The sequence below is a fragment of the Erpetoichthys calabaricus genome, chromosome 13, assembly GCF_900747795.2.
Source record: "Erpetoichthys calabaricus chromosome 13, fErpCal1.3, whole genome shotgun sequence".
In the NCBI taxonomy this organism is placed as follows: domain Eukaryota; kingdom Metazoa; phylum Chordata; class Cladistia; order Polypteriformes; family Polypteridae; genus Erpetoichthys; species Erpetoichthys calabaricus.
The window spans coordinates 59685752-59710491 of record NC_041406.2 but is presented as its reverse complement, the minus strand read 5'-3'; the positions used below and the strand labels follow the sequence as shown (position 1 = coordinate 59710491).

The 24740-nt window shown below is 37.3% G+C and overlaps 1 protein-coding gene across 6 annotated transcripts in view; it reads right to left on the bottom strand.

Moving 5' to 3' along the window:
- Window positions 1–428: 428 nt before the first annotated feature.
- The window catches only part of crppa (CDP-L-ribitol pyrophosphorylase A), a 328414-nt gene continuing 304102 nt past the window's right edge, over window positions 429–24740 (bottom strand). For all 6 annotated transcript variants that reach the window (XM_028817033.2, XM_028817031.2, XM_051936123.1 and 3 more), the window contains one exon: window positions 429–757. In XM_028817033.2, the coding sequence (XP_028672866.2) occupies window positions 653–757 (105 nt within the window). In that variant the 3' untranslated portion in view covers window positions 429–652. The remainder of the gene's footprint in view (window positions 758–24740) is intronic.

Sequence of the window (24740 nt, the reverse complement as noted above, 5' to 3'; positions counted from 1 at the left end):
CACAGTGTATGTCCCCCTGTTGGCCTCACTAATACCTCTTCCAGCAGCAACCAAACTTTTCCTAGATGGTCTCCCATCCAAATGCAAGCTGAGCCTGAACATGCTTAGCTTCAGGTGGATGACCTGTACTGAAGCACACTTTCTACTTAAACTAATTAGCAAAAAAGTCAAGTAATGCTGGTCTAAATACAACGATGTTAACAGAAAATGTATATTTTTAGTAGTCAAGTTAAAAATGAAAAAAGTGTCTCTGCAAAAGTCCTTTTTAAATTGTTTCAAGAAGCTTCTTTCTTCTACACAGCAAAAGACAAATGGGCAAATAAATTTCAAAAAGTACAGGAGAGTAAAGATGATAAAAACCATACCACTGCCACATAGGGCTATATTTATTTAGAGGTGTAAAAATGTATAAAAGCATAATTTAGAAATGTTATAAATATATATTTATTTCCTTTATCAATAAGCAACTAAAAACACAGAACAAAGCTTAATGTGTACTCCTCACTTTCAAAAAAACACACAATGAAATGTACAGTTTTTTCTCTATTTTCCATTTTAAAAAGTTAGTAAATGACTGCATATCATGCTTTTACAATATTTTATGGTGCTTTCAATCTTTACGGTGAACAAAACGTTGGCCTCGAGTTACATCTTATACAACAAGCAGTTGGCCAGTTAAGGCTGAATTTCTGTCCTTCATAAGTGACTTTGAAATGAAGCACATATTTTCTAATGATTCGTTTAGCTCTTCTGAGTCCTGAAAAAGACAAACAGAATTATTAATGTCCTACAGTATACAGCATCTAGATCAGAACAGAGACTGCATCAACATAGAAGATTATGCATGTCCACCTGAATTGAACTGAAATCCTAATTTCTTCACTGTCACATTTTCACAATTGAAAATTTCTTTTGATATTTATATTATGCACAGTTGGCTATGTTTTTATTAGTAATTTAAGGTAGCTTGGATTGCTTTTTATGAAGTCCACACACTTATGTGAGCTACTCCGAAAAAAATGCTGTTTTTAAACAAGATTTCTCAGCTTTCTATAATCCATCTGCAAATAACGTGCGTTTTTTGTGATCTAATTTTTAAATACAACTGTAAGTTGTAATTAAAAGTACACCTATGATTGTTGCACCAAAGATAAAAAATAGTACAAGCTCCAGGAAAACAGAATTCCCAAAGGATCAGGAGATGAAAAAAGTATAAAATATTATACAATTTGGTCAAAACCAGGAAAGCAACCAGCCAAAATACCAAGGACCAATACACAAAACAGAGATGTAGTCAGTAAACTAGAAAAGATTTGGAGCCCTAAATAATGGAAGAAACACTTTGGAATGCATTGCATCCAGTGCCTTGAACAGTACCGTAGTGATCAGGTCACATGTCATGTACTTGGGGACTGAATGTCCAGCAACTATTGGATGGCAGCAAGATGGCACTGTAATAATGTCACAATCATACAGTAGGTTATGAAATTGCGGTGTGCACGGTCCAACTTAATTAGCAAAATGGTGGCATGGTGATATCACCAAAATACAGCATAGCCAAAATTGAAATAAAAATACAAAATAATGACAACTCACAACATCACAAACAAGAGACACCAATTAATTTATAATGCACATTTGTGGGGCAAACTGGCATACTGTTATCAAAATTCTACATTGGGAAAATAAAAATGTTAAACTGTTCACAGGCAGTGAGCTGGTCAGCATCCAAACACAGGTCTTTCTGAGCTATAGGCAGGCAGTGTTCCTGCATCAAAAACTACAGCATATTGGACATTTTGGAGTATCTATAAAGTGGGTTTGAAATAAAATATTATAAACCTTGCTGAAAATATAAAAAAAGAAATTATAGATATCTCCATAATTTATTAATTATGTGCAAAATGAACCAATAAATTGAATTATACTTTATATACCACCTTTAACTGAGTGCACATAGTGCTTTGCAATGTACAAAATAAATCACAACAGAAGAAAGTAAAATTCAAGATTAACCACATGGAAACAAAGAAGGGCAGAAACCTAATGAAGTAATAATGAACTGGTAACACACAAACAAAAGCAGTAAGTTGAAAGTATGGCAATTGTTGATAAATAGCACAGTGGAGTTAAGTATTATTGCATTAGGTGCAAGGGGTGTCAACAATAAAAGTGAACACAAGTTTTGAAACAGAAAATCAGAAAACATTTTTGTGATTATTAGTTTTCAAAAAAATGTACCTACTTCTCATTTCATATAGGATTTGCTCTTTTTCTGCCTTTTAGTTTTCAATAATATTTATCACACCTGATTGTTGCTGGCAAAGTTGTGTTCTCTAACAGATGTAGTCTGTTCTTGTACTGGGTATGGTGAAATTCACTTAATATTTATGAGATTCGGCCATTTTAAAATGAAGGCCTTCTGAGCAATTTACCTTATTACCTGTCTCCCTTTGCAGCAACCTTTCACTCCGGAATCTAATTTCCAGAAGGAAATTTTGTAAATGCTATGGTTATTGTTGCTTTTGAAAATTATTTGAGTGCTTATGGTACACATTTTACATGCATGTGTTTTGCATTATAAAAATGAACTGCATAAAAAAAATTACCCTTTTATTTCTTGGCTAGCAGTGGACTGTGATTTTGATCACCACTGTTGCAGCAATTTAGGTCCCAGACAAATCAAGTTCAACTCTCCTAATGGTGAGTTCAATGATTTCACATGATAGTATATATATTTGTGTTTTATCCTAACAATGCCATGCATTAGCCTTGGTACAGTAACTCTTTTGTTAGCTAAATATTAAGCCAACAATGCATCAACAGCATTATTTTAGTAGCCTTGATAGCTGCATGCAGTGAGTGGCTAAGGATTCATTTTCAGTGCTGTGTTGTAAGCGTGAGCCCCCATATGTGCAGGTGTTACCTAACACATATATTATTGATACATCCCCCAATTGCATTTGTCTTGTTGTGCAACAAATCTAATCTACAGTGTTATTGAACCTCTGGGGAAGTTCTTTTTGTTGTAGTCTGTTGTAAATGCATTCTCAGACTTATTTATTCTGAATTTAAAACATTGTGGATGTTGTCCCATGTAAACACTTATCCTGGCTTACAGTAAGATTTGTTCTCAGAATCTAGACAAATGAATTATCGTAGAATACCCAGTCAAACACACAACTGTCCACACTGCCACTCCCACTAGTTTGGAAACTTCAATTCACCTAACCTGCATGTCACTGGGGTTGTTGGAGAACAATTCATGCTTATTTAGGGAAAACATTACAAATAAAATACAATAAAAATAAATACTTTATAACCGCTGGGTTCTTTAACCATCAAAACCCCAGAAACTATACTCAGATCATTTTAAATGTTGAAGGAACACTTAGAAAGAATTAAAATCAAAAGCTTGATCACAAAACGTATCCTTTAATGTAAGCTACTTTCATTATGAAACAGGTAACCTTCAGAAGAAAAAATGAAAATTAGAAACATGGCAGTCTGAATAGTGTCACTAGATAATAAAGAGTTTTTAGCAAAAGTTAAAATCATGAATACAATGTGGTGTTTTATAATGAGGTGGCGGCACGGTGGCGCGGTGGGTAGCGCTGCTGCCTCACATTTAGGAGACCTGGGTTCGCTTCCCGGGTCCACCCTGCGTGGAGTCTGCATGTTCTCCCCGTGTCTGCATGGGTTTCCTCCAGGTACTCCGGTTTCCTCCCACAGTGCAAAGACATGCAGGTTAGGTGCATTAGCGATCCTAAATTCTCCCTAGTGTGTGCTTGGTGTGTGGGTGTGTGTGTGCGCCCTATGGTGGGCTGACGCCCTGCCCAGGGTGTGTTTCCTGTCTCTTGTGCCCTGTGTTGGCTGAAATTGGCTCCAGCAGACCCCCGTGACCCTGTAGTTAGGATATAGCGGGTTGGATAATGGATGGATGTTTTATAATGAAAACTGACCTCAAAAAATAATGCTTTGTCATGTAAAATATATCTAAAAGAAGATGGAATAAAAATGTAATAAGTATATAATTCATGGATAAAGTATTGCATTTATTAGGCTATATGTATGTACAGTATGTATCTTAATAATGACAAAATTTTAGTGCATTGGCTTTGAATATAGTTCTCCTTATTTAAAATGCATTTTCAGGCATTTTTTTGTTCAACAGCTAAGCACAATACAAAATATTTTCTTTCTAGTTTGGTCAGCTTAGCAATCAAAATAAGCAATACCAGTTGTCGTCTCAGTGCTGCTAAATGCTTTCATGAGGTTTTCTAACATTAATTTGTATTTATAGCCAGTGGGTGTTTGGCCAGCATTTCCACCAGCATTCTGTAAATAGACATGCATTTACACATAATGTGACACTATTTCAAAATACATCAAGTACTGTAACTGTTTATCAAGCATCACATTATCCCATCAAAATGAAAACTGTGGCCTATGTAGGTGTATAATGTTCAGAAATGGAATTGTCAGGATCACACGATATTGAAAATCTCAAAACCACTAATGTGGATATTATCTGTATTCCATTAACAGCTTCATTCTCAACAGCAAATGGATAACTTGATTGTGAAACATATACTGTAAGACCAGATGTTGCCATTTTTATATGCAATCCTCTATGCATTTAGGTTTTGCCTATTAAAAATGTTAAAACCAAATATTTTTCAGCTGCATGGCCTATATTAAACTATATGTGTGCCTATTCTGGCACGTATTAAAATTTAGCTGCCATTTCGTGGCCAATGACACCTGGCATTGTAAGCAACAAGATTAGTTACAATAGCATGCAATAGCATAACCCTAAACAATTATAAGTATTTAATTGTATGCATGTTTGTTATATATTAAGTATTATTACCTTTTTAAGTGAACATTCAGCTATTATTTCTTTATTTTATTCAACCATAACTCTGTGTTAGAAATAATAAACAGCAATTTACCTAGGGATCACAGGGGTAGATATATATACTGTATAGTGTTATGACTGGCTTCTTCTTTTTCTCTTTTTGTCAGCATTCTGAAATCTTTTTGGAAATAAAGCACATTCCTTCTCGAGTTTTTACACTAGAAAGTTCTGATTAAAGATTATAATTTGTGGAGTTAATCTTTGAAGGTAAAAAGTTGCCACGTTTTCCTGGGACATCATTTTGTTTGTTAATTTTCGCTACCATGTTTGAGGATTTAGCATGCTTGACGCTATGACAGCGCTCTCATGTTCTACATCAATGCAACAGTATTTAGATTGTCACACTAGATGCTTTGTTATCCAAGATCTGGATATGAACAGAAATATTCAAGATATTTTTGTTTGTTGTTTTCTGGATTATGAGTCTTTGCTTGTTCAGAACCCTTTCTAGTTAGTGATTAGGATTGATGAAGCATAAGTTATACCTTTTTAGTATTTCACTCTGCCATGTTATTTAGACCACGTCTCTATCTCAGACACCTTCTCAAAAAATCTACTCCTGTTTCTCTAAGATAAAACATATAGGTTGAGTATTTAGAATTACAAGAGAAACATTTGTAATCTTCAAGGAAGAGTTTTAAGACAAAGTTTGAGTTGTTGTTCAGCAAGATGTGAGGCAACAGAAACATTTGGAAATAATTCTAAAGATTAAAAAGGCCACAAATAAAGGACTGAAACAAGGACAACCAGCATACATTCTGAGAGGGTGCTGTGAGAATAATGCTTTCACAATGAAGAATGCAATGTTTACCATTTTTCTTCAGTCTGTGGTTTACTAATAATATATCCACTCAATCATTCACTATCAAGCCCATTTAATCCAGCTGAGGTGTTAAGAGTCTATACCAATGGAAGCATTTTGTATACAATGACTCTACTGCTATTAATATAAGTTTGCTTGGATGTTCTAAAAGCTTAAATGGGTGCCAATAAGAATACAGTGAATTTAAAACATACAAGAGCATTAAACCAATTTTTGCTGTATATGTACTGACTTTCATTACAGACTGCAAAGATATAAGACAAAACTCATGATTACGAACTATATAACAAGATCTAAGGTAAATATATTTAGACAGAGGAAGGAGGTTGCAAGTATCTGCAACAACTCCAAACAAGCAACATCTAACTATACACCATATCGCCTGTCTCTATCAATGCACATGGAAAGAAGTGCATTAGAAGTGCTCTGGCTCACAATTCAATGCTGCCTTACATTCCTACTGCTACAAAGTAGGGAGGGATCTCATTTTCACAGCTGCGTCAATGCTATGGAATTCAGTTTCTTCTTTATATTATGTGCACAGATGAAACTGTGTGATTAAAACTGGCCAAAATGTTTTTAAAAAGCTTATGGACAGCCTTTCATAGCACTTTTTTCTGTCCTATGGCCCTTCTTCATTTAATACTAGTAGGGAAACTCCTTTCCACTGCTAGATCTATGCTGTGGAAATCCATTTCTCTGCAATTTGCAGAGTGAGCACTAAATGAATTCAGTTATTCATATTCAGTTTAAAAAGCTTGTAGACTTCTAGAGCAGCTTCGATCCTGGTGGGCTGCAGTGGCTGCAGGTTTTCATTCTATCCCTTTTCCTAACCAGTGAGCAGTTTTCACTACTAATTAATTCCATTTCCCTTCATTTTAATAGCCCTGTTTTTAAGGATTCAGTCCTCTGAATTGATTTGTTTCTTTATTAAATGGCAGCCAAACACAAATGAGATGTGAAACGAGCCAAAAGATGACTAGCTGAATTGGAATGTCAAACTCCATCCAATTTCACTCCAACCAGTTTCTTAATAAGATGCCAATTTTTGCTGTTAATTATAGCCGTTATTCAATATCATGACTTGTTGCTACTCCCATTCTGAGACAGCAGACTGTTGATTTTCTGTTTTTTCTAAGACCACCATCAATATGTTCTGGTGACCTGAGCAGACCAACTTGACCGAGACCTTCAACTGTCTTTATTTTCAGGATAGCTGGTCCTGTGGTGGGTTGTTTTGTGTCTCGTTATTGTTTGGCTGCTCATTAAGGAAAAAAACAACTAAGGGGTCTGAGTCACGTCAACTAAAACTAAGGCAAAACAAGTTAATCAGCAGCAAAAACGGCTCACTAATTAAGATGATGTTCAGAATGAAAACCTGCAGCCACTGTGGCCCACCATGACCGGAGTTGGACACCCCTGTTCTAGAGTGTATGTCTTCAGAACAACATTCATAGCTTTTCATTTGAAAAATGTTTTTAAAGTAACTGACTTATACTTGTTTCTGTGTTAATCTTGTTAAAGTTGGCAAAAATACATTTTCTTTTTCTGGTAGTTACAAGTTTATGACAGTATGTTAGTTCTAGGATTAAGTACATTCACCAACTTCAAAAGGAATTTGCTGTAATGTTTTCCTATTAATAAAATGTCTTGAAATTGAATAACTAAAGGCATATTTTCAAAGTTCTAATGGGGCATCCCACTGCCACTGCTACACAGGTCTGTTATGCAGCTTTGTTGCATTCTTTCAAGTTTTAGTTGTTATACAGCCTTATTTTTTTCCAGTATTTTCCATATTGATCCTCTATAACTTTCTGGTAGGCTTCACCATGTCTACTGTATATCCAGCACTACCTATGAGAATCACAGTTATCGCTGTGAACCTTCTGAACAAATGTTTGTGAAAAATGTTGTGTGTTACACTCCGCTGTGTTTGTTATTCTATGTTGAGTTTCTAGTAAAATGTAGATAAATTTTCCAATAGCATAGCAGGAATGTCTTTGCAATTATATGTCTTTATTTAACATAAGGCAATCACTGTACCATCATTAAGTCTGATTTCTGAGTTTGTATTAAATGTTATTTTAATTTTTCATCCTCTTCTTTTGAAATTTTACTTTTTTGTAAACCAGAGTTACAAAGGAGACACATTGTGTACCTCCTCTTTATAACTTTCAAAAACATTCCACTTCTCATGCAATACTAATGATATGATTAACAATATTGCTAATGAATGACCTAAGCAGAAAAGTCAGAAGGGGAATGTTGAGTTTTTGCTCATACTTTTGGCTTTCTTACAATACATATACTGTACGTATATATATACTGCACTGTATATATATATATATATATATATATATATATATATATATATATATATATATATATATATATATATATAAGTACGGTGATAAGGTCAATAATTTAAAATTACATTCAACTTCAAGTTTAATGACATATAGATGCAGTACAATGAGATTTTAACTGCACGTTTCCCACAGTTTAATGACAAAAGTATTAAAGCAACAACAGGTAGTGAATATAACACTAGATGATATATGCAGTACTGTATAAGAATACACATTAGGTATGGTCATGTAGCACTTGGTACGTAAACTGTAGTGTCATCTAGGGAAAGTCATGCTGAACACATTATATTTTTAAATCATTGTAAAGTAAATTATCACTGCCATTAGCTTTGTAAAGATTATATATAGAGGAGAACATGAATGTTCCCTGTCTTTTTTTAATGTACCTTTTAACACAAACAACATTACCAATTTACAACATATACACATTGCAGTATATGCACTTAACTCTGACTTGCAATTCTCATTTATGAAATCTTCTAGTTGCAATAAAATGATACATCTACACTGTTCAGGGGTCCCCAACTCCGGTCCTGGAGGGCCCCAGTGGCTGCAGGTTTTCATTCTATCCCTTTTCTGAATTAGTGACCTGTTTTTGCTGCTAATCAACTTCTTTTGCATTCATTTTAAGTGACTCGTTCCTGAAGACTCAGACCCCTTAATTGTTTCTTTATCCTTAATTAGCAGCCGAACAATAATGAGATACAAAATGAACCAAAACATGACCAGCAAACTGTGACCATCATACAATATATGAAAATAAAGAAAGGTGAAGCTCTCAGGAATGCTGATCTGCTCAGGTCCGCAAAACATTTTAACAGAGCTCTTAGAAAAGAGAAAATCAGCAGTTTCAGAAATGTCTGCTATTGCACATTGAGAGCAGCAACAAGCCATGGAATTAAAGAACGAGTTTAATTAACAACAAGAATCAGCTCCTAATTAAGTGACTGGTTGGAGTTTGAGGCCCTGACTTAGCTGGTCTTCTGTTGGATCACTCAGTTCACATCTCATTTCTGTTTGGGTGCCATTTAAGGAAAGAAATGAAGCAATTCAGAGGAACAAATCTTTAAAAAACACGTCAACTAAAATTAATTCAAAAGAAGTTAATTATCAGCAAAAACAGGTCACTAATTAAGAAAAGGGTTAGAATGAAAACCTGCAGCCACTGGGGCCCTCCAGGACCAGAGTTGGGGACCCCTGATCTACAGTATAATGAGTTTTAAATATCCAGTTAACCATTTAACTGTTTTTAAATACAACTCTTTTCAATTAGTTTTTTTTCCAGGTGTTAAAAAGTGATTGTCTTAAATTTCCACTTTACATTATTTCATTGTAATTTGTATGGAAGGAAAGTGTTATGTTTTTTGTCTCAGCGCTATACTTCTGTGTATTCTGTTTTTTCTTGTAGTGAGAAGTCAAACAAAATGACACCTTTTATTGGCTAACTAAAAAGATTACAATATGCAAGCTTTCGAGGCAACTCAGGTCCCTTCTTCAAACAAGATGTAATCAGTGAAGAATCTTGCCTGAAGAAGGGGCCTGAGTTGCCTTGAAAGCTTGCATATTGAAATCTTTTTAGTTAGCCAATAAAAGGTGCCATTTTGCTTGACTTCTCACTACATTCATAATGGCTACCATGGTACCACTCCCTAGTACTGTTTTTTCTTGTAATGCTTTCATGCTGATGGCTGTCTTATTTTGCATAAAATTAAAACCTGCCCAAAGACTTACTGCAATTCGAATTGTGGAAAAATAAGATCTGAATATTATAGACAATGATGCAAAGAAAGGACAAGCAGCACCATGATATACTGTACATACTCTATACCCAATTAAAGTACCATTGCTGAAATCACCCCATACATGCATCATTTGTTTGCTATTAAGCAAATGACAGAAATAAATCCTGGACTGACCACTAATCTATTTTAGCATGCAACTCTGTACAATTTAACCTAACATACATGTCTTTGGAATGTGGGAAAGAAACTGCAGCAGTTAGACAGGCAAGGTTAAGAAAGTGCAAACTCCTTACAAACAGTACCAGAGCTGGGAATCAAACTCTGAAGCAGTAGCACTAATAAGTGTACAATTGTGTCAAACACTACTTGCAATCATATCATAAATATGTTCTTAGTAGGAATACAAGTGCAAACATTATCTATCTGTTTACAATATCAAATATTGAGAGCAAACTCTTTTACCCATAACAAACCTAAAAAGATACTTTGATTATAAATTGGAAAGGGGAAGCTTGTCTCCAAGTAAAATCTAATAAAATGTTGCTTCCACACAAAACATTTCCTTTGTGTCTTGTATTGTTTAGAAAATAAAGTTAGATGAACAGCCATTTATTGATTAAAGTAACACACTAGCTTGAAAGCAACAAAAACTAACAGCTTTGAACAGGCTCCAAAATATGTTTTTTGGGCACTGACTGAAATAACGTTTTGTTTACATTTGGCTCAAGTTGCAAAACATCAAAGGATAAAGATTTTCTGTTTTCTTTCAAAATGATATAGTGTTTCTTTCTCTAATTAAAAAAATTCAAGGATTGGTATAAATCCAATACATCTGTGAAAAGTCAACAGAAATGTACTGTTATTTGTACTTGTATGGGTTTAAATAATGCATATTTTTTTGATTGAATAAGAACAGTTTCTCTTTCTAAAACTGCAAAACATTACCTGCACCACAGATACCAATATTACCTTTATGATAACTTAGGAAAATGAACTTACTGGTCATCTAACACAGTTCTCTTTCTGACAAATTGATTTATTCATTACTAAATCTCATGAAACAGCAGTAATCACTCTCCCAAAAAATACCTGCTGAAAGGGTTTCCTTCTGTCATGGTTCAGCTAATGCACTTCCCACTGCTCTCATGAGACAGAAACACTGGAAATTACTCAAAATGAAATGACAGACAAAGCAATAGAACAATGTGGAGAAATTACAAAAAAGAAGTTTTAAACTACCACATAAGCCTTACAATTTTCAGAAGACACATTTTCTGTTTTGCCCAAAACCAGAATTTGTCTCTACAGAAACATACACATCTACCTTTGGAACAGCTAAGGCAGAACCAATAGATATATCTGGGACTACTGAGAAAGACTCTGGTTTCTAGTGATAGCTACCCCAACTTGAGGGAACACATTTGTATAATTAAAAGAATATTCTTAGTTTTAAAGAGTCTCCACATTGCATTAGCCAAGTTAGCTACCAGGTCAGGTTGGGGAGCATGCACTGGTACAGCTCGTAGCTGTATCCACCACACAGCAAAACAGCTTGGCATCCCGGTTGGCAAACCCCCCAGGCAGACACATGGTCCAGTCCCACCCCCCAGAAATGACCATCTATCTGCTGCAGCAAGGTGTTACGTGGGCATCCCCTTGGCCTGCTCCAGCTCGGCAATGAGGATTCTGCGAGTTGGATCACTGTCAGGGAAACATGCCGTGTGGCATTAGTGCTGTAACTGACGCTCTCTCACAATGCAGGCAATGACACAAAGTCAAACCAATGGTACCCAACGATTCTCTGAAGACACTCAGTACCGAAGGAGTCCTGTTTTTGCCTCAGGCCACTGGAGAATGTCCATGTCACGCAACCATAAAGCAAGACAGGAATCACCAGGACTCTAAAGAATTGGACCTTCGTCCTTTTGCAAAGATATCGGGAACGCCCCAAACCCCTTTCCAGTGACCTCATCACCCTCCATGCTCTACAAATCCGTCTACTGACTTCATAGCAGGAATCATCAGAAACATAAATGTTGCTGCTGAGGTAAGTAAAGTTCTCGACAAGGTCGACGCTTTCTCCGCAGACATACACACTGCTGATGGCTGAATGTAAGGACACTCTCAAGCCAAGACACTCAGACTCCTCGCTCAGTTTTTCGAGAGCTCCAATCAGATCCTCCATTAACTCCGTAAAGATCATAGCATCATCAGCAAAGTCAAGATCAGTGAATCTTTCTTCATCAACAGATGCCTCACAGTCGCTGGACCCCACAACCCTGCCCAACACCCAGTACATGCAAGCACTGAACAGAATAGGAGCAAGAACACACCCTCGACAAACCTCAGAATCAACTGGGAAGAGGTTCTGTCGCCACTCTGCACAGCACTCACAGCACCAGTGTACAGGCTGGCCATGATATCCAGCAACTTTGGGGGGATTCTGTGAAGTCTCAGGATGTCCCATAGGGCAGCTCATTCAACTGACTTCTCATATCTAAGAAATGTACCTTTTACATTTACCAGGTTTTACGTCATTCAGGCTTCTGATTTACACAGTCACATTTGAGTGTTTTTCACATTAAAATATAAGTGGATCTTGAAAATGCTTATTTCAGGGTTATAATAAAAATGTATGAATTAATCATAAAAAAAAAAAGAAAACCTTTAGCCATGGTACTTCCCGGTCTAAACATGGCTCTACCAGAAGGTAGTTGTCTGTTAAGTCATACTTAAATTTTTACAAAATGCAAGATTAAGCTTGTTTATTAATGTTTTGCTTGTTGTGATCATTTCTTCTTATGTGGTGCTTTTAATATGCAATGTGGATTTTCAGAACCTTGCTGCATTACTCTTACTTTGAAATTACAGTTGAAAGATTCTTAATTCAATCTTTAAAATGATTTATTTGTTCCTCTGCTAGATTTGTTGCAAGTCAATCTATAACTGCTGAATTTTTCTTTGGAGTATTCACGGTTACAATTTACATTAATTAATAAATAAAAAATATGGTACATCATTAGAGGTGCACACACTTCTTTTTTCTAATGCATGAAATAATTCCCCCTGAGCTTGATATTTATATAAAAAATTTGCTGAAAAGAAGAACAGTGTATTTTTACTTACAGCACCTGTGTAAAGTACTACATCATTGCTGTGCTCTTGTTTGACTATGAAGTCATTTTTTGTATAAGTTCAACTTAATTGTACAGTATGTAATGTTATTTTCTTTGTTGTATAAGTTTGTCTTGATTGTGTGGAATATTATTTTCTTCAAGTAAAATTGAAAAAAAGAAATGGATAAACAAAATATCATTATATATTAAAAAGTAATGTATCACCAAAACTTAAAAAAAAAAATCAAAATACTGATAAATTTAAAGAAACCAACAGCATGCATGGTGATGGTTGGGCACAATGACACAATCCTTAGGTCTCTATTCAGCTTAAACACTACATTTGTGGAATTTGCATGCTTTTCCCATGTTGACATGTACTGCGTCCTCCAACATCCCAAAGATGTACATTTTAGCCTGATAAGTGACTAAAAATTGTCTCAGTATGAGTGAAGGTGAGCGTGCATGTTAGTATGCTCTGCGACAGAATGGCAGTTAACCCATGCTTGGTTTATGCCATACGCCCAACTCTGCCAGGATAGGCTCTGTCTCCCTGCAAACCTTTGGCTGTCTCTGAGTATGCTATTATCACAGCATTTATAAACTGTAATCTAATATGTACAGAAAATTGATTCATGAAAAATACTTTACTTTATATACACCAGAGAAATATAATGTCATACTTGGCAGGGGGTGAACAAATTCATTTCCCTTTGTAGATAACACATCCATTAAATAACTCTTTTAAAAGTTAGTGCTGCACGAAATGAGAGGAAAATGGAATGTTCAAGTGCACATTATATGCACATTAGATTTAAAGATTACAAGAAGGTTTGCTTTGCAGAGAGTCTCATTTGAAAGAAAGATGACTGAAAATGTCCACTCACTAATAGAAAAAACAAGGGCATCAAGAGTTATAAACCAAAAGTTCTCTTTATAGTAGCACTGTGCAGACTGATGTTGTCCTTCTTAAGTATGTAATTGTACCAGGAAAACACTATTTGGGACTATTTCATTCAGTGTTTTTTTTTCCAATTTATTGTTGAAATAGTGTGCTGGTCAAAAAGACCTGAGGCTTCTTGTCAAACCTTCCTGGTTTCACTATGTTTCTTTGAAGGGGTCTGAAAGAGGCTACTGCTAGAAAGAAAACCCACACCTTCCTATACTGACAGGACTCCTTCTATCAGTTTGATATTCTCTCTTACTTGTATGAGATTTATATCAGCTTTTACCATGCCCTTTTCTATTCTGGGGGTGCTTCTGCATCTGGAATATCTTTTTAGCCAGGCAAATCTTCTTACAAGAAAGGCAGGAAGATGGAACAATCATCCAGTCGTTAAATCTTATTTTGTATGGATGGCTTCACAAAATACACTATGAGAAGGCACATTACAAAATTAACGAAAGTAGAGATTAAAGCAACATGATAAAGATCAAGATCATTCAATACATGATAAATTATAAGATAATAAAGTATGCAGGCTCTTCAAAATAAAAATTAATGTATACAGTACAGATAATTACACTGACTGTATGAAATGACAGTGAAGTAAAAATAGAATTAGTACTGCTGATACAAAAGATTCAAATCAGAGAAAAATCATAGCTGTGGAAAATTAAAGTGCTAGAGAGATAAGGTGAAATTATAAATTGAATGAATGAAACCACTCATGGAGCATCACCACGTGAAAAATATTAAAAAGTTGGAGCCACACAGATGAGTGAAGGTCAGCATGACTTTAAGACACATAGTACTGATCAAAAACTAACCAGATTAACAAATAAGTAATTACAAAAATATTCAACAGTAGTGAAATGTCAGTTTCATGCTTAATTTCTCTTAATGAAACAGCACCGAACAGTTAGTGTAGTGGCTTAGGTTTCCACCGCTGCTTCACCTTATGGCCTCAACCAAATGACTGAACCTGCTTGCGATCCAAGAAATATCTGTAAATAGCATTCTGAACTTGAATGTTGCCTTGGATAGAGGTCATTCAAACAATAGTAATGATAGTTTACTTAAAAATGATTGAACTAAAAATAAAATATTTCAGAATTTTGTATTATCTTTCTTCTGGCTCCAACATCCATATGCAGTGCAGAAGATGGACAGGTAGAAATGAGTAGCTTCTTTAAGAAAAAAAATAGTGAGGGAGTAGGTAGGCTGCCAGGGGACTTTCCTGAGAAGTGTAGCAATTTGACTGCTTCTAAAGCTAAAAATAATAAGGTGTGCCAAGTATGGCATGATAGATTTCAGCTTGGTGAGCTGTACTTTACGTCCTTTTTAGGTAGTCCTGATAGGAGAACATTGCAGCAATCAGGGTGGTCCAGATCTAATTATGCAATTTTCATTACGCTATAACTTAAGTTTATTACATACAGAATTCACAAAAAATTATTTTTGTTGCTGATAGATGGCAGCACCTGCCCTGCATTCCAAAATGGCGGGGAGACGGTTGTCAGTTGAACAGCGGGTGCGATGTGTTCGCCTTTTCTCGAAAATGGGCAATGTTTCCAAGGTGTAATGCAGGATGTTGGAGGAATTTGGACCGCCTGCAATGCATAGTAACATGATCTCCCAAATCAATGAAATGTTTGACCAGACTGGTAGCGGCAATCACCTGAAAAATCCTGGACCATCGAAAAGTGTGTGAACTGACGACATGAAGAATCGTCTTCATGCCGAACTGGAATCATCCCCGCATAAATCAACGTCATCCAGATGATTGTCTACAAAGCAGAACCATTGGTAAAACCAGTGTGCTGAGGATGTTGCATGAAATGAAATGGATGACTTTGACAGGAGAATTGAGTTTACGGAAGCATGGCTAGCAAGACTGGAGGGGGATCCGGAACTGGCTCGAAATGTGGTGTGGACTGATGAGGCCATTTTCCACACATCTGGCTCAGTCAACAGACACAACTGTGTCTTTTGGCGCGCAGACAACCCCCCCCCCCCAGTACCATTGAAGTCGAACACAAGTCCCCGGGAGTGATGGTATGGGCTGGTATGTCTTATCATGGTATCGTTGGCCTGTATTTCCTTGAAGGAAATGTCACAGGGGTCAGGTACCTCAACCTGCTTGTGAATGATGTCATCCCAGAACTGCAGAATAGACAGAACTTCGACCGTATGTGGTGGCAACAGGACGGGGCTCCACCTCACTTTGCGATAAATGTGAGGAACTTCCTTGACCAACAGTTTCCAAACAGGTGGTTAGGACGTCGAGGGCATGTTGAGTGGCCTCCACGTGTCGCCTGACCTTACCCCACCAGATGTTTTTCTTTGGGGATACCTTAAGGACAAGGTCCATGCGCATCCTATTGACAGTTTGGAGGATCTGTGCCTGGCGATGGTTGAGGAGTTCGGGAAAGTTCTTCTGCAAATGTGCCGAGACGCATGTGATTCTGTAGCCAGAAGACTCCGAGCCTGTATCCAACTGAATGGAGGACAAGTGGGACATTACATGGAAAATCAGTGAATTAATTCAATGTAAGTCCATTTTCGTTTATTACAAGATATTTCAAACAATTCTTTTGTCTTGCATTGTTTTCCTGCATTGCATTAAAAGTTGCATAATTAGATCTGGACCACCCTTTAGTTGACTAAATGCAAATGCATGTATTAATTTCTCAGCATTTTTAAATATTAGAAGAGATCACACCCTTGAAATGTTCCTTAGATGGAAGAAAGAAGTCTTGGTAATGTTATTAATATGCAATCTGAAATTAAGGTCAAAGTCAATAATAAAAATTTTTTTAGATAAAGCCCCTATGTATTCATTACATTTTAATACATATTCATTTCTATCATTAAACGTATCATTTGATAGTCAAGAATGGTATATTATCTTAGCGATGTTTTTGGAGAGGACCCCAGCTCCAAGTCTACTGGAATGTGGGTCATCCCACCTGAAGAACCGCAGTCTCTCCCAGAAGATATCCCAGTTATCTACAAAGACAAAGTGGTTCTCTTCACAGAAAGTCTTTTGCCAATTGTTCAGGGAGTGAGATCTGATGAACACTTCATCTAATCTTCTCATCATTGGAAGTGGTCCTGATAATGATCCCCACAGCCAGAGTCCTCTCCTTGTTGGCATGAACAAGCGATGAGAAGTTCTTCTTCAGTATCTCCAACTTATGGTACAAATGTCACTTACACCCATGTGAAGGATGACACTTAATAATTGTCTGTGCTTATACTTCAGAAAGATTGGTGGTGCTTTTCTTTCAATGCCTTTTGATGTTTCCATAGGTTCCATGGCAGCAGGATACAAAAGTGTTGTGATCAGATGATAGAAAGATTAAATATCGAACAATTGAATCTCCAATAATTAAAAACGTCCTTACGAGGTGTAGGCAAGTCGGGGAAACAAATAAAACAATGAAACTTGGTATTTCACTACTGTGGTGCCTTGTACTTCGAATGTTTCTAATGCTAAATTCAAGAGTAATTTGACCTGGAGTTTGAACAATGCTTGTATGTTTGAACTGTGTGCGCAGTGAAAAAATGTAGCAACAGATGCCACTTACATACACAGAATAAATGTCATCTGTTGTGCGCCCAATTCGTCGTTGCTCTTGCTGTGTTTTCAGTGCTTTATTCGCTTTAATTTTAGTGTGTTTGGTATATATAAATAAAAAAAATTAAAATTAACACATTTTAATTGGAGTATAGCATCAAGTCAATGAAACATTTGGGATATTAATCTGGTCGATTAAGTAGCAGAGGGGGTTATTAATCAGTTTCAGCTGCTTTGGTGTTAATGAAATTAACAACAGGTGCACTAGAGGGGCAACAATGAGACAACCCCCAAAACAGGAATGGTTTAACAGGTGGAGGCCACTGACATTTTTCCCTCCTCATCTGTTTTTTCACTCATTTTGCATTTGGCTATGGTCAATGTCTCTACTGGTAGCATGAGGTGATACCTGGACCCTACAGAGGTTGCACAGGTAGTCCAGCTTCTCCAGGATGGCACATCAATACATGCCATTGCAAGAAGGTTTGCTGTGTCTCCCAGCACAGTCTCAAGGGCATGGAGGAGATTCCAGGCAGTTACTCTAGGTGAGCTGAACAGGGCTGTAGAAAGTCCTTAACCCATCAGCAGGACCACGGTCTGCTCCTTTGGGCAAGGAGGAACAGGATGAACACTGGCAGAGCCCTACAAAAAGACCTCCAGCAGGCCACTGGTGTGAATTTCTCTGACCAAACAATCAGAAACAGACTTCATGAGGGTGGCCTGAGGGCCCGATGTCCTCTAGTGGCCCGTGCTCACTGCCCGAGCTCGATTGGCATTTGCCATAGAATACCAGAATTGGCAGGTCCACCACTGGCGCCCTGTGCTTTTCACAGATGAGAGCAGGTTCATCCTGAGCACATGTGACAGATGTGAAAGGGTCTGGAGAAGCCATTGAGAACATTATGCTAACTGTAACATCGTTCAGCATGACCGGTTTGGTGGTGTGTCAGTGATGATCTGGGGAGGCATATCCATGGAGGGACGCACAGACCTCTACAGGCTAGACAATGGCACCTTGACTGCCATTAGGTATCGGGATGAAATCCTTGGGCCCATTGTCAGACCCTATGCTGGTGCAGTGGGTCCTGGGTTCCTCCTGATGCATGACAATGCCTGGCCTCATGTGACAAGAGTATGCAGGCAGTTCCTGGAGGATGAAGGAACTGATACCATTGACTGGCCTGACCTAAATCCAATAGAACACCTCTGGGACATTATGTTTCAGTCCATCCGATGACGCCACCAGATTGCACCTCAGCCTGTCCAGGAGCTTGGTGATGCCCTGGTCCAGATCTGGGAAAAGATTCCCTAGGACACCATCTGTTGTCTCATTAGGAGCATGCCCCAACGTTGTCAGGCAGACATACAAGCACGTGGGGGCCATATAAACTACTAAGTTCAATTTTGAGTTGCTGCAATGAAATTACGGTAAAATGGACTAGTCTGCCATATCATTATTTCACTTTGATTTTCAGAGTGTCTTTGAATTCAGCCCCCTGTAGGTTGATAATTTTCATTTCAATCAAACAATGTGGAATCCTTTTGTTCCTAACACATTCACTGCCCAATCCATATCAGCCTAGATATCCAGCATGATTTTTTTTTTTCAAATTGAGATCTGATGTGTTTTCAAAGTGTTCCTTTAATTTTTTGAGCAGTAAAACTATCTATTTACTGTGGCATCCACACTGGACATCACCACTCCTCACTAAGGTACAGTAAATGCTATTTTCATTTTAATATACAGAATTTATGTATTTATTACTTTCATGTTTTAATTTATTATTTAGGGAATTTAATTGTGTTATTTTTACTTTAAATGATGTGTATTTGATGTTTAAGTTTATCGAAATGGGTATTGTTTAGGGTCTGGGAATGGATTAATTCACTTTCCATTATTTTTAATGGGGAAAACTGATTCAGACTTCGAACAATTCAGAGTTCAGTTATGAGGCACCACTGTATTTGACTTGTTAGTGCTTTTGTTCATGCAACAGAAATTTTAATTTCACTGAAGAGTTTCCTTCTGTGAGAAAATTTTCCATGTGTTTTGTGGGCCAGAGCAGATTTAAACTTAACAGTCCTTCCAATTCCCCTCTCATTTATTTGTAAATGTTTTTTTTAACACAGATACTTCATGGTGCATATGCACAGATTTTTTTTTTGTTTTTTCACCTGCATTATTATCATTCTTTAATTTAATATTATTTATTGTATCAGTATACTGCTGCTGAAGAATGTGAATTTCCCATTGGGATTAATAAAGTATCTATCTATCTATCTATCTATCTATCTATCTATCTATCTATCTATCTATCTATCTATCTATCTATCTATCTATCTATCTATCTATCTATCTATCTATCTATCTATCTATCTATCTAAAAGGAAGCACGTTAGCTGGAAAGCTGGTGGTTTATTGGTTATCTGCATTTCATTATTAACTAATGTCAGATAAGGTGAGGTTGGGGACCATGCACTAGTACAGCGTGTTGCCGCATCCACCACACAACAAAACAGCTCGGGATCCCCGTTGGCAACCCCCAAGGTAGACACGTGGTCCAGTCCCATTCTCCAGAAATGACCATCTCTATGCCGAGAATCAACTGGAAAAAAAGCAGGTGTTCTGCCTTCACTCTGCACAGCACTCAGAGTATCAGTGTACAGTCTGGCCATGATATACAGAGATCCTGCAAAGTCTAAGAATGTCCCAAAGGGCAGCTCAATAAACTGAATCAAATGTTTTATGAAATTCGAAATGCTGTAAAGAAACTCTGCCAACATTTGCGTTTGCGCTCCATGAGAGTCTTCAGCGCTAGGATGCAGTCACTGGTAGACTTCTTAGGCGTAAAAACAGACTTCTCCGGTCGCTGGTAGGTGAGCAAATGATGGCGGATCCTATTGAGGATAACCCTAGCAAGGACCTTACCTGGCATCGAGAGCAGTGTTATCCCCCTGTATGTGCCTCAATCCAGGCGATTACCCTTCCCTTTCCAGATAGGGAAGGGTAAGTCCCGATTTCCAGTCAGTTGGGATGACGCCCCTCTCCCAGACAGAAGCAAAAATTTCCTACAATTCAAGGAGGATAGCCTTACCACCAGCCTGGAGAAGTTCACCCTGGATACCACAGATCCCTGCACCCTTCCCTACCCTCAGCTGGTTCACTACCTGTGCTATCTTAGTGAGATTGGGTGGTTCACAGCTACAGTAATTGGATTATCAGTCTCAAGAACTGTGGACCTAGAGATGTCCAACATCCAAGCCAGAGGATCAGCTTTAAAAAACAGCTGCTCAAAGGAGCTAGCTCAGCGGGGCAAAATTGCAGCATCATCTGTAAGGACTGTTCCATCACCTGCCCTGACTGCGATTCTCCTAGGAACAGATTTGAAAGTGCATAATGCTTCAATTCCTCTGTAACCATGACATGGGTCACTAGACCATAGATTGTGTGTCAAATGCTCACAGATTTGTCTAACAAACACCTCCTTATCTGCTCTCAGAGCACTCACAGCCATCCTTTTCAGCTCCCAGTAGAGACCAGAGTTGCCATCAAGCCGTGAGCTGTGACTCCTCTCGATGATATACAGGGTGCCCTGAAGATGAAACACCAGCAACACAAACACAATCCTCAGCAACCTTTAGGATCTTGTCACGGAAGGTTTCCCACATCACAATGGGGTCAGCAGTCACACCCAAGTCTGTATGTTCCTCACACAAACTGCGTGCAAACTCATTAGAAACAGCCTGTTCCAGACTCATTTTCCTAGTAGGTGGTAGCCTACTGGATCTAAGCTGGATCTTCAGAGTAGCAACCAGTCTGTTCCCTGAGTATGACAGCGATCAGAGCAATCAGACCAATAAATGGTGTACCCACCTACAGAGATCTGGCCAGTCCCAGGTCTGCACACCTCAGACGGTGCCATCAATGAGATGCAGAGTTTACAAAGCTCCTCCGACAGCAGAGGAAGATGATCATCATGCTGGAGAGACAAAACGTTCCACATGTGTACCTAGATGGGCTGTGTCAAAATGGGACCTGAGTGCTGACGTGCAGTCGCCGACACCTCAGCACCACACCAGTTACAATCCCCAACAGGCCATACCTCATTGGCTCTCCAAAGGTTTTGACTCCTTTGGGGATGAGGTTCCTGAGTGCTTTCCCCAATCCCCTTCATAATGCAAGCAGCCTTCCTATGGGTGGTTGCAACACAGTTACTTCCGTGGAGAGCAGAAAGGAGTCATGTCTGCCATTTTCAAGCTGCATGAAGTTTTTACTGGAGTGCCAATTTTGCCACCAAACCCAAAGATTTCCCTGTACGGTGAAGGACCGCTTGCAGGGCTGTATGCAGTTTAAAGTCACATCCAGGACATAATAACTAATTTCTGGTTAAGAAAACAGGCAACAGTTAAAATTTAAATACAGCTGCTAAAAACTATAATAGGCAAATAAGGGTTCTGAATTGTAACATGCAAGATAACTAAAATTCAGCCCAAAAAATCATATTGCTTTAGTAGTAAATAAATGGGTTCTAAGTAAGAAATTGGTTGAAGTGAAAACCTGTAGAAATTGCAGACCTCTAGGACTGTAATTGAGGATCTCTGACCTACAATGTAACTAAAATTTGTATCTGATAAATGAACGCACTAGCAAGGCATATACTTAAATACCAAGTTTCATAATCAGCAAGGACTGAGTTCTAATTAGAAAACTAGCTGGAATGAAAACCTCTAGACACTGTGGACCTCCAGAACTGTGATTGAATACCCCTGTTCTAGGTGGTTTCATAGTAAGATATGCTGAAGTTTCATAGACCGGTTTGTCCAGTCGTTTAAACCCACCCTTTTAGGTGGTATTGATGTGACACATTCATTATGCCTAGCATGCTCACTGATGGTGTCATCTGTTTACATGTTAGATGTGGTTGTCATGCGTTTCCAACAGAAAAATATAACAGAAAAATGAAGAACTGTTTTTAATACCTAGATGGTCACTATTTATTTTCAAATATAAAGGCATTAAATGCAGAGAAGGAAAATATGAAGACAAAATGTTATGAAGACAACAGGGTCCATGCATTTCCTCTAACTAAAAAAGTCTCTGCTATCTGTGATGTTCAGCCAGTTTATGAGTAAAAACTAAATATCAACATTAAATCATACTAAAATGTTATACAATTCTCTTGAAATCTTCAGAAAGTAATAAAATCTTTAGGATGTATTAAAAACATTTTTCTTAAACATTTTTATGGGAGTTTTCCTCCGATTTTGGTTGTGTGTGTATGTGTGCCCTGTGAAGTATAAGGGTTTTGTCTTGGTCCTGTCATTGCTGCAGCCTCTGGGCTGCTGCAAGCCTGAGTTTGAAAATGCCAGTACAGAAAATGAATACAAGCAAATGAAAAGCAACTATCCTGAGCAAAACATCAACGAATCAGCCTTTATTTTTATTCATTACCTTTAACAGTTTGCACTGTCACAAATGTATTACAAGGTATCAATATCAGAGTAGATGAATACACCAAAATAATGTAAATTCAAAACAAGAGTAGTGAAAATGAATGGTAGGAGCACATGAGAAGAAAAATGTGTAGTACCCCTGCTTAAACAAACATCATTTCAGAATGTAATACAGAAACTCTGCATCTGAATGTTGAAACTAAAGGGAGCCTCAAAGAAATACATCAAAGTAGAGTTCCAAATGTGGTGTCATAATTTTCAATGGTAATATGATTAGACTATATAAAGTATGTCTTACTTGCATTCCTGTTATACCCAATTAGGTTTCTGGTATTATCAGAAAGCTTCTTCTTGAAAGACTGTTTTTAATTACTGTGTCTTTTGTAAATCCGTTTGTGAACTAGACAGTTGTCATGACAATAAAAACAAAACATTATAGGAATTCTTCATCCAACATCAACTACTTATTATATCGTCTTGGCCTACAAATTAACACTCTGATAATACTAGTCCATATTATCTTTTCCAAATACAGAAAATGCCCAGAATAGACACACAAACTGTATGATCAATGAATGTTGCCTGTAGGTCTAGAATCTCACTAAGCATGGCAATAAATGACGATTTAAGAATACTTGAGAAAATAGTAGGGGTATGATGTTGAAATAATTTAATGTAAATAAAAAATTCACTGTAATAAAATAAAACAGTAATAGTTTGTATTTAAAGGTGCTTAGCTTTAAACAATACAGTGAAATACAATAAGTTTGTTTCAGCCACTCTGTAATCGTTCAGCTTTTATTTAAAAGTAAGTCATTTGGCTAGTGGAGAAATTCCTCTGATACTGCTATTTAAGAGACTTAAAAAATGTGAGGCGCTGTCCTTTTCTATAAAAGGCAATCTTTGTGTCGTGCTTCTTGTTAAACTGTAGCTACTTGGCAGTCATCTGAAGCTCATTTGTGCCTAATTACTTTACCATTTATGCAAGCTACTGACACTTACTAGGCACTTGTTATTTAACTGCCAAATCTTATTTCTTGTCCTCCAGCCTTTGGACTATTTCCATAGGGGTTTTAAGGTTGGTTATATAAAGATTTTCACCTTATTCCATTTTTCATGTTGATGCTCAAATTATTAATGTGATGCTTGTATTACACTTGATTACATTATTGCTTACTCCTGTTTTGGGTCAACTGATTACTGGCCTTCTACCTTTTTGATGATGCCTCAGTTCCCTTCAGCAGTCCATCTCAGCTTATTTATTTGCATTAAAATGCACAACTACTGCCTCTTGTCCATTACGTCACAGGCAAAAATGAAAAGAAAAAGTGTTTATGTGTAAACAAAGCACTGCTACTCTTTATCAATAGAGCACTTTAACTTTATATTTTGCAGGCATTGTATACTGATGAATCTAATATAATGAGTAACAGCTAACAAACATAGTGAATAGCCAAGACCGCTATAAGACAGTCCTTAAGAGTGAAAAACTTTCTGTCCGTATGATACACTATAGGTACAACAGCAGGTCATCCAATTCTCTGAAATATGCCACAGCTGTCCAAAGCTAAAATTAAATGAATATAGCATGTGAAATTTATTTTACATGACTACCACTTTCTCCACATATTTTATTTTGCAGTTTATAGTGGTGGGACTCTTTTCTTAATTTTTGATTGCCCCTTTGCGCTTTTATTAGTTGCTTACATGTGAAATTTCAGTTTATTCTAAAAAGTGACAGGGCTATGCAGTCACCTAATTCTTTCCAAACACAACACCTAACTGAGTCCTG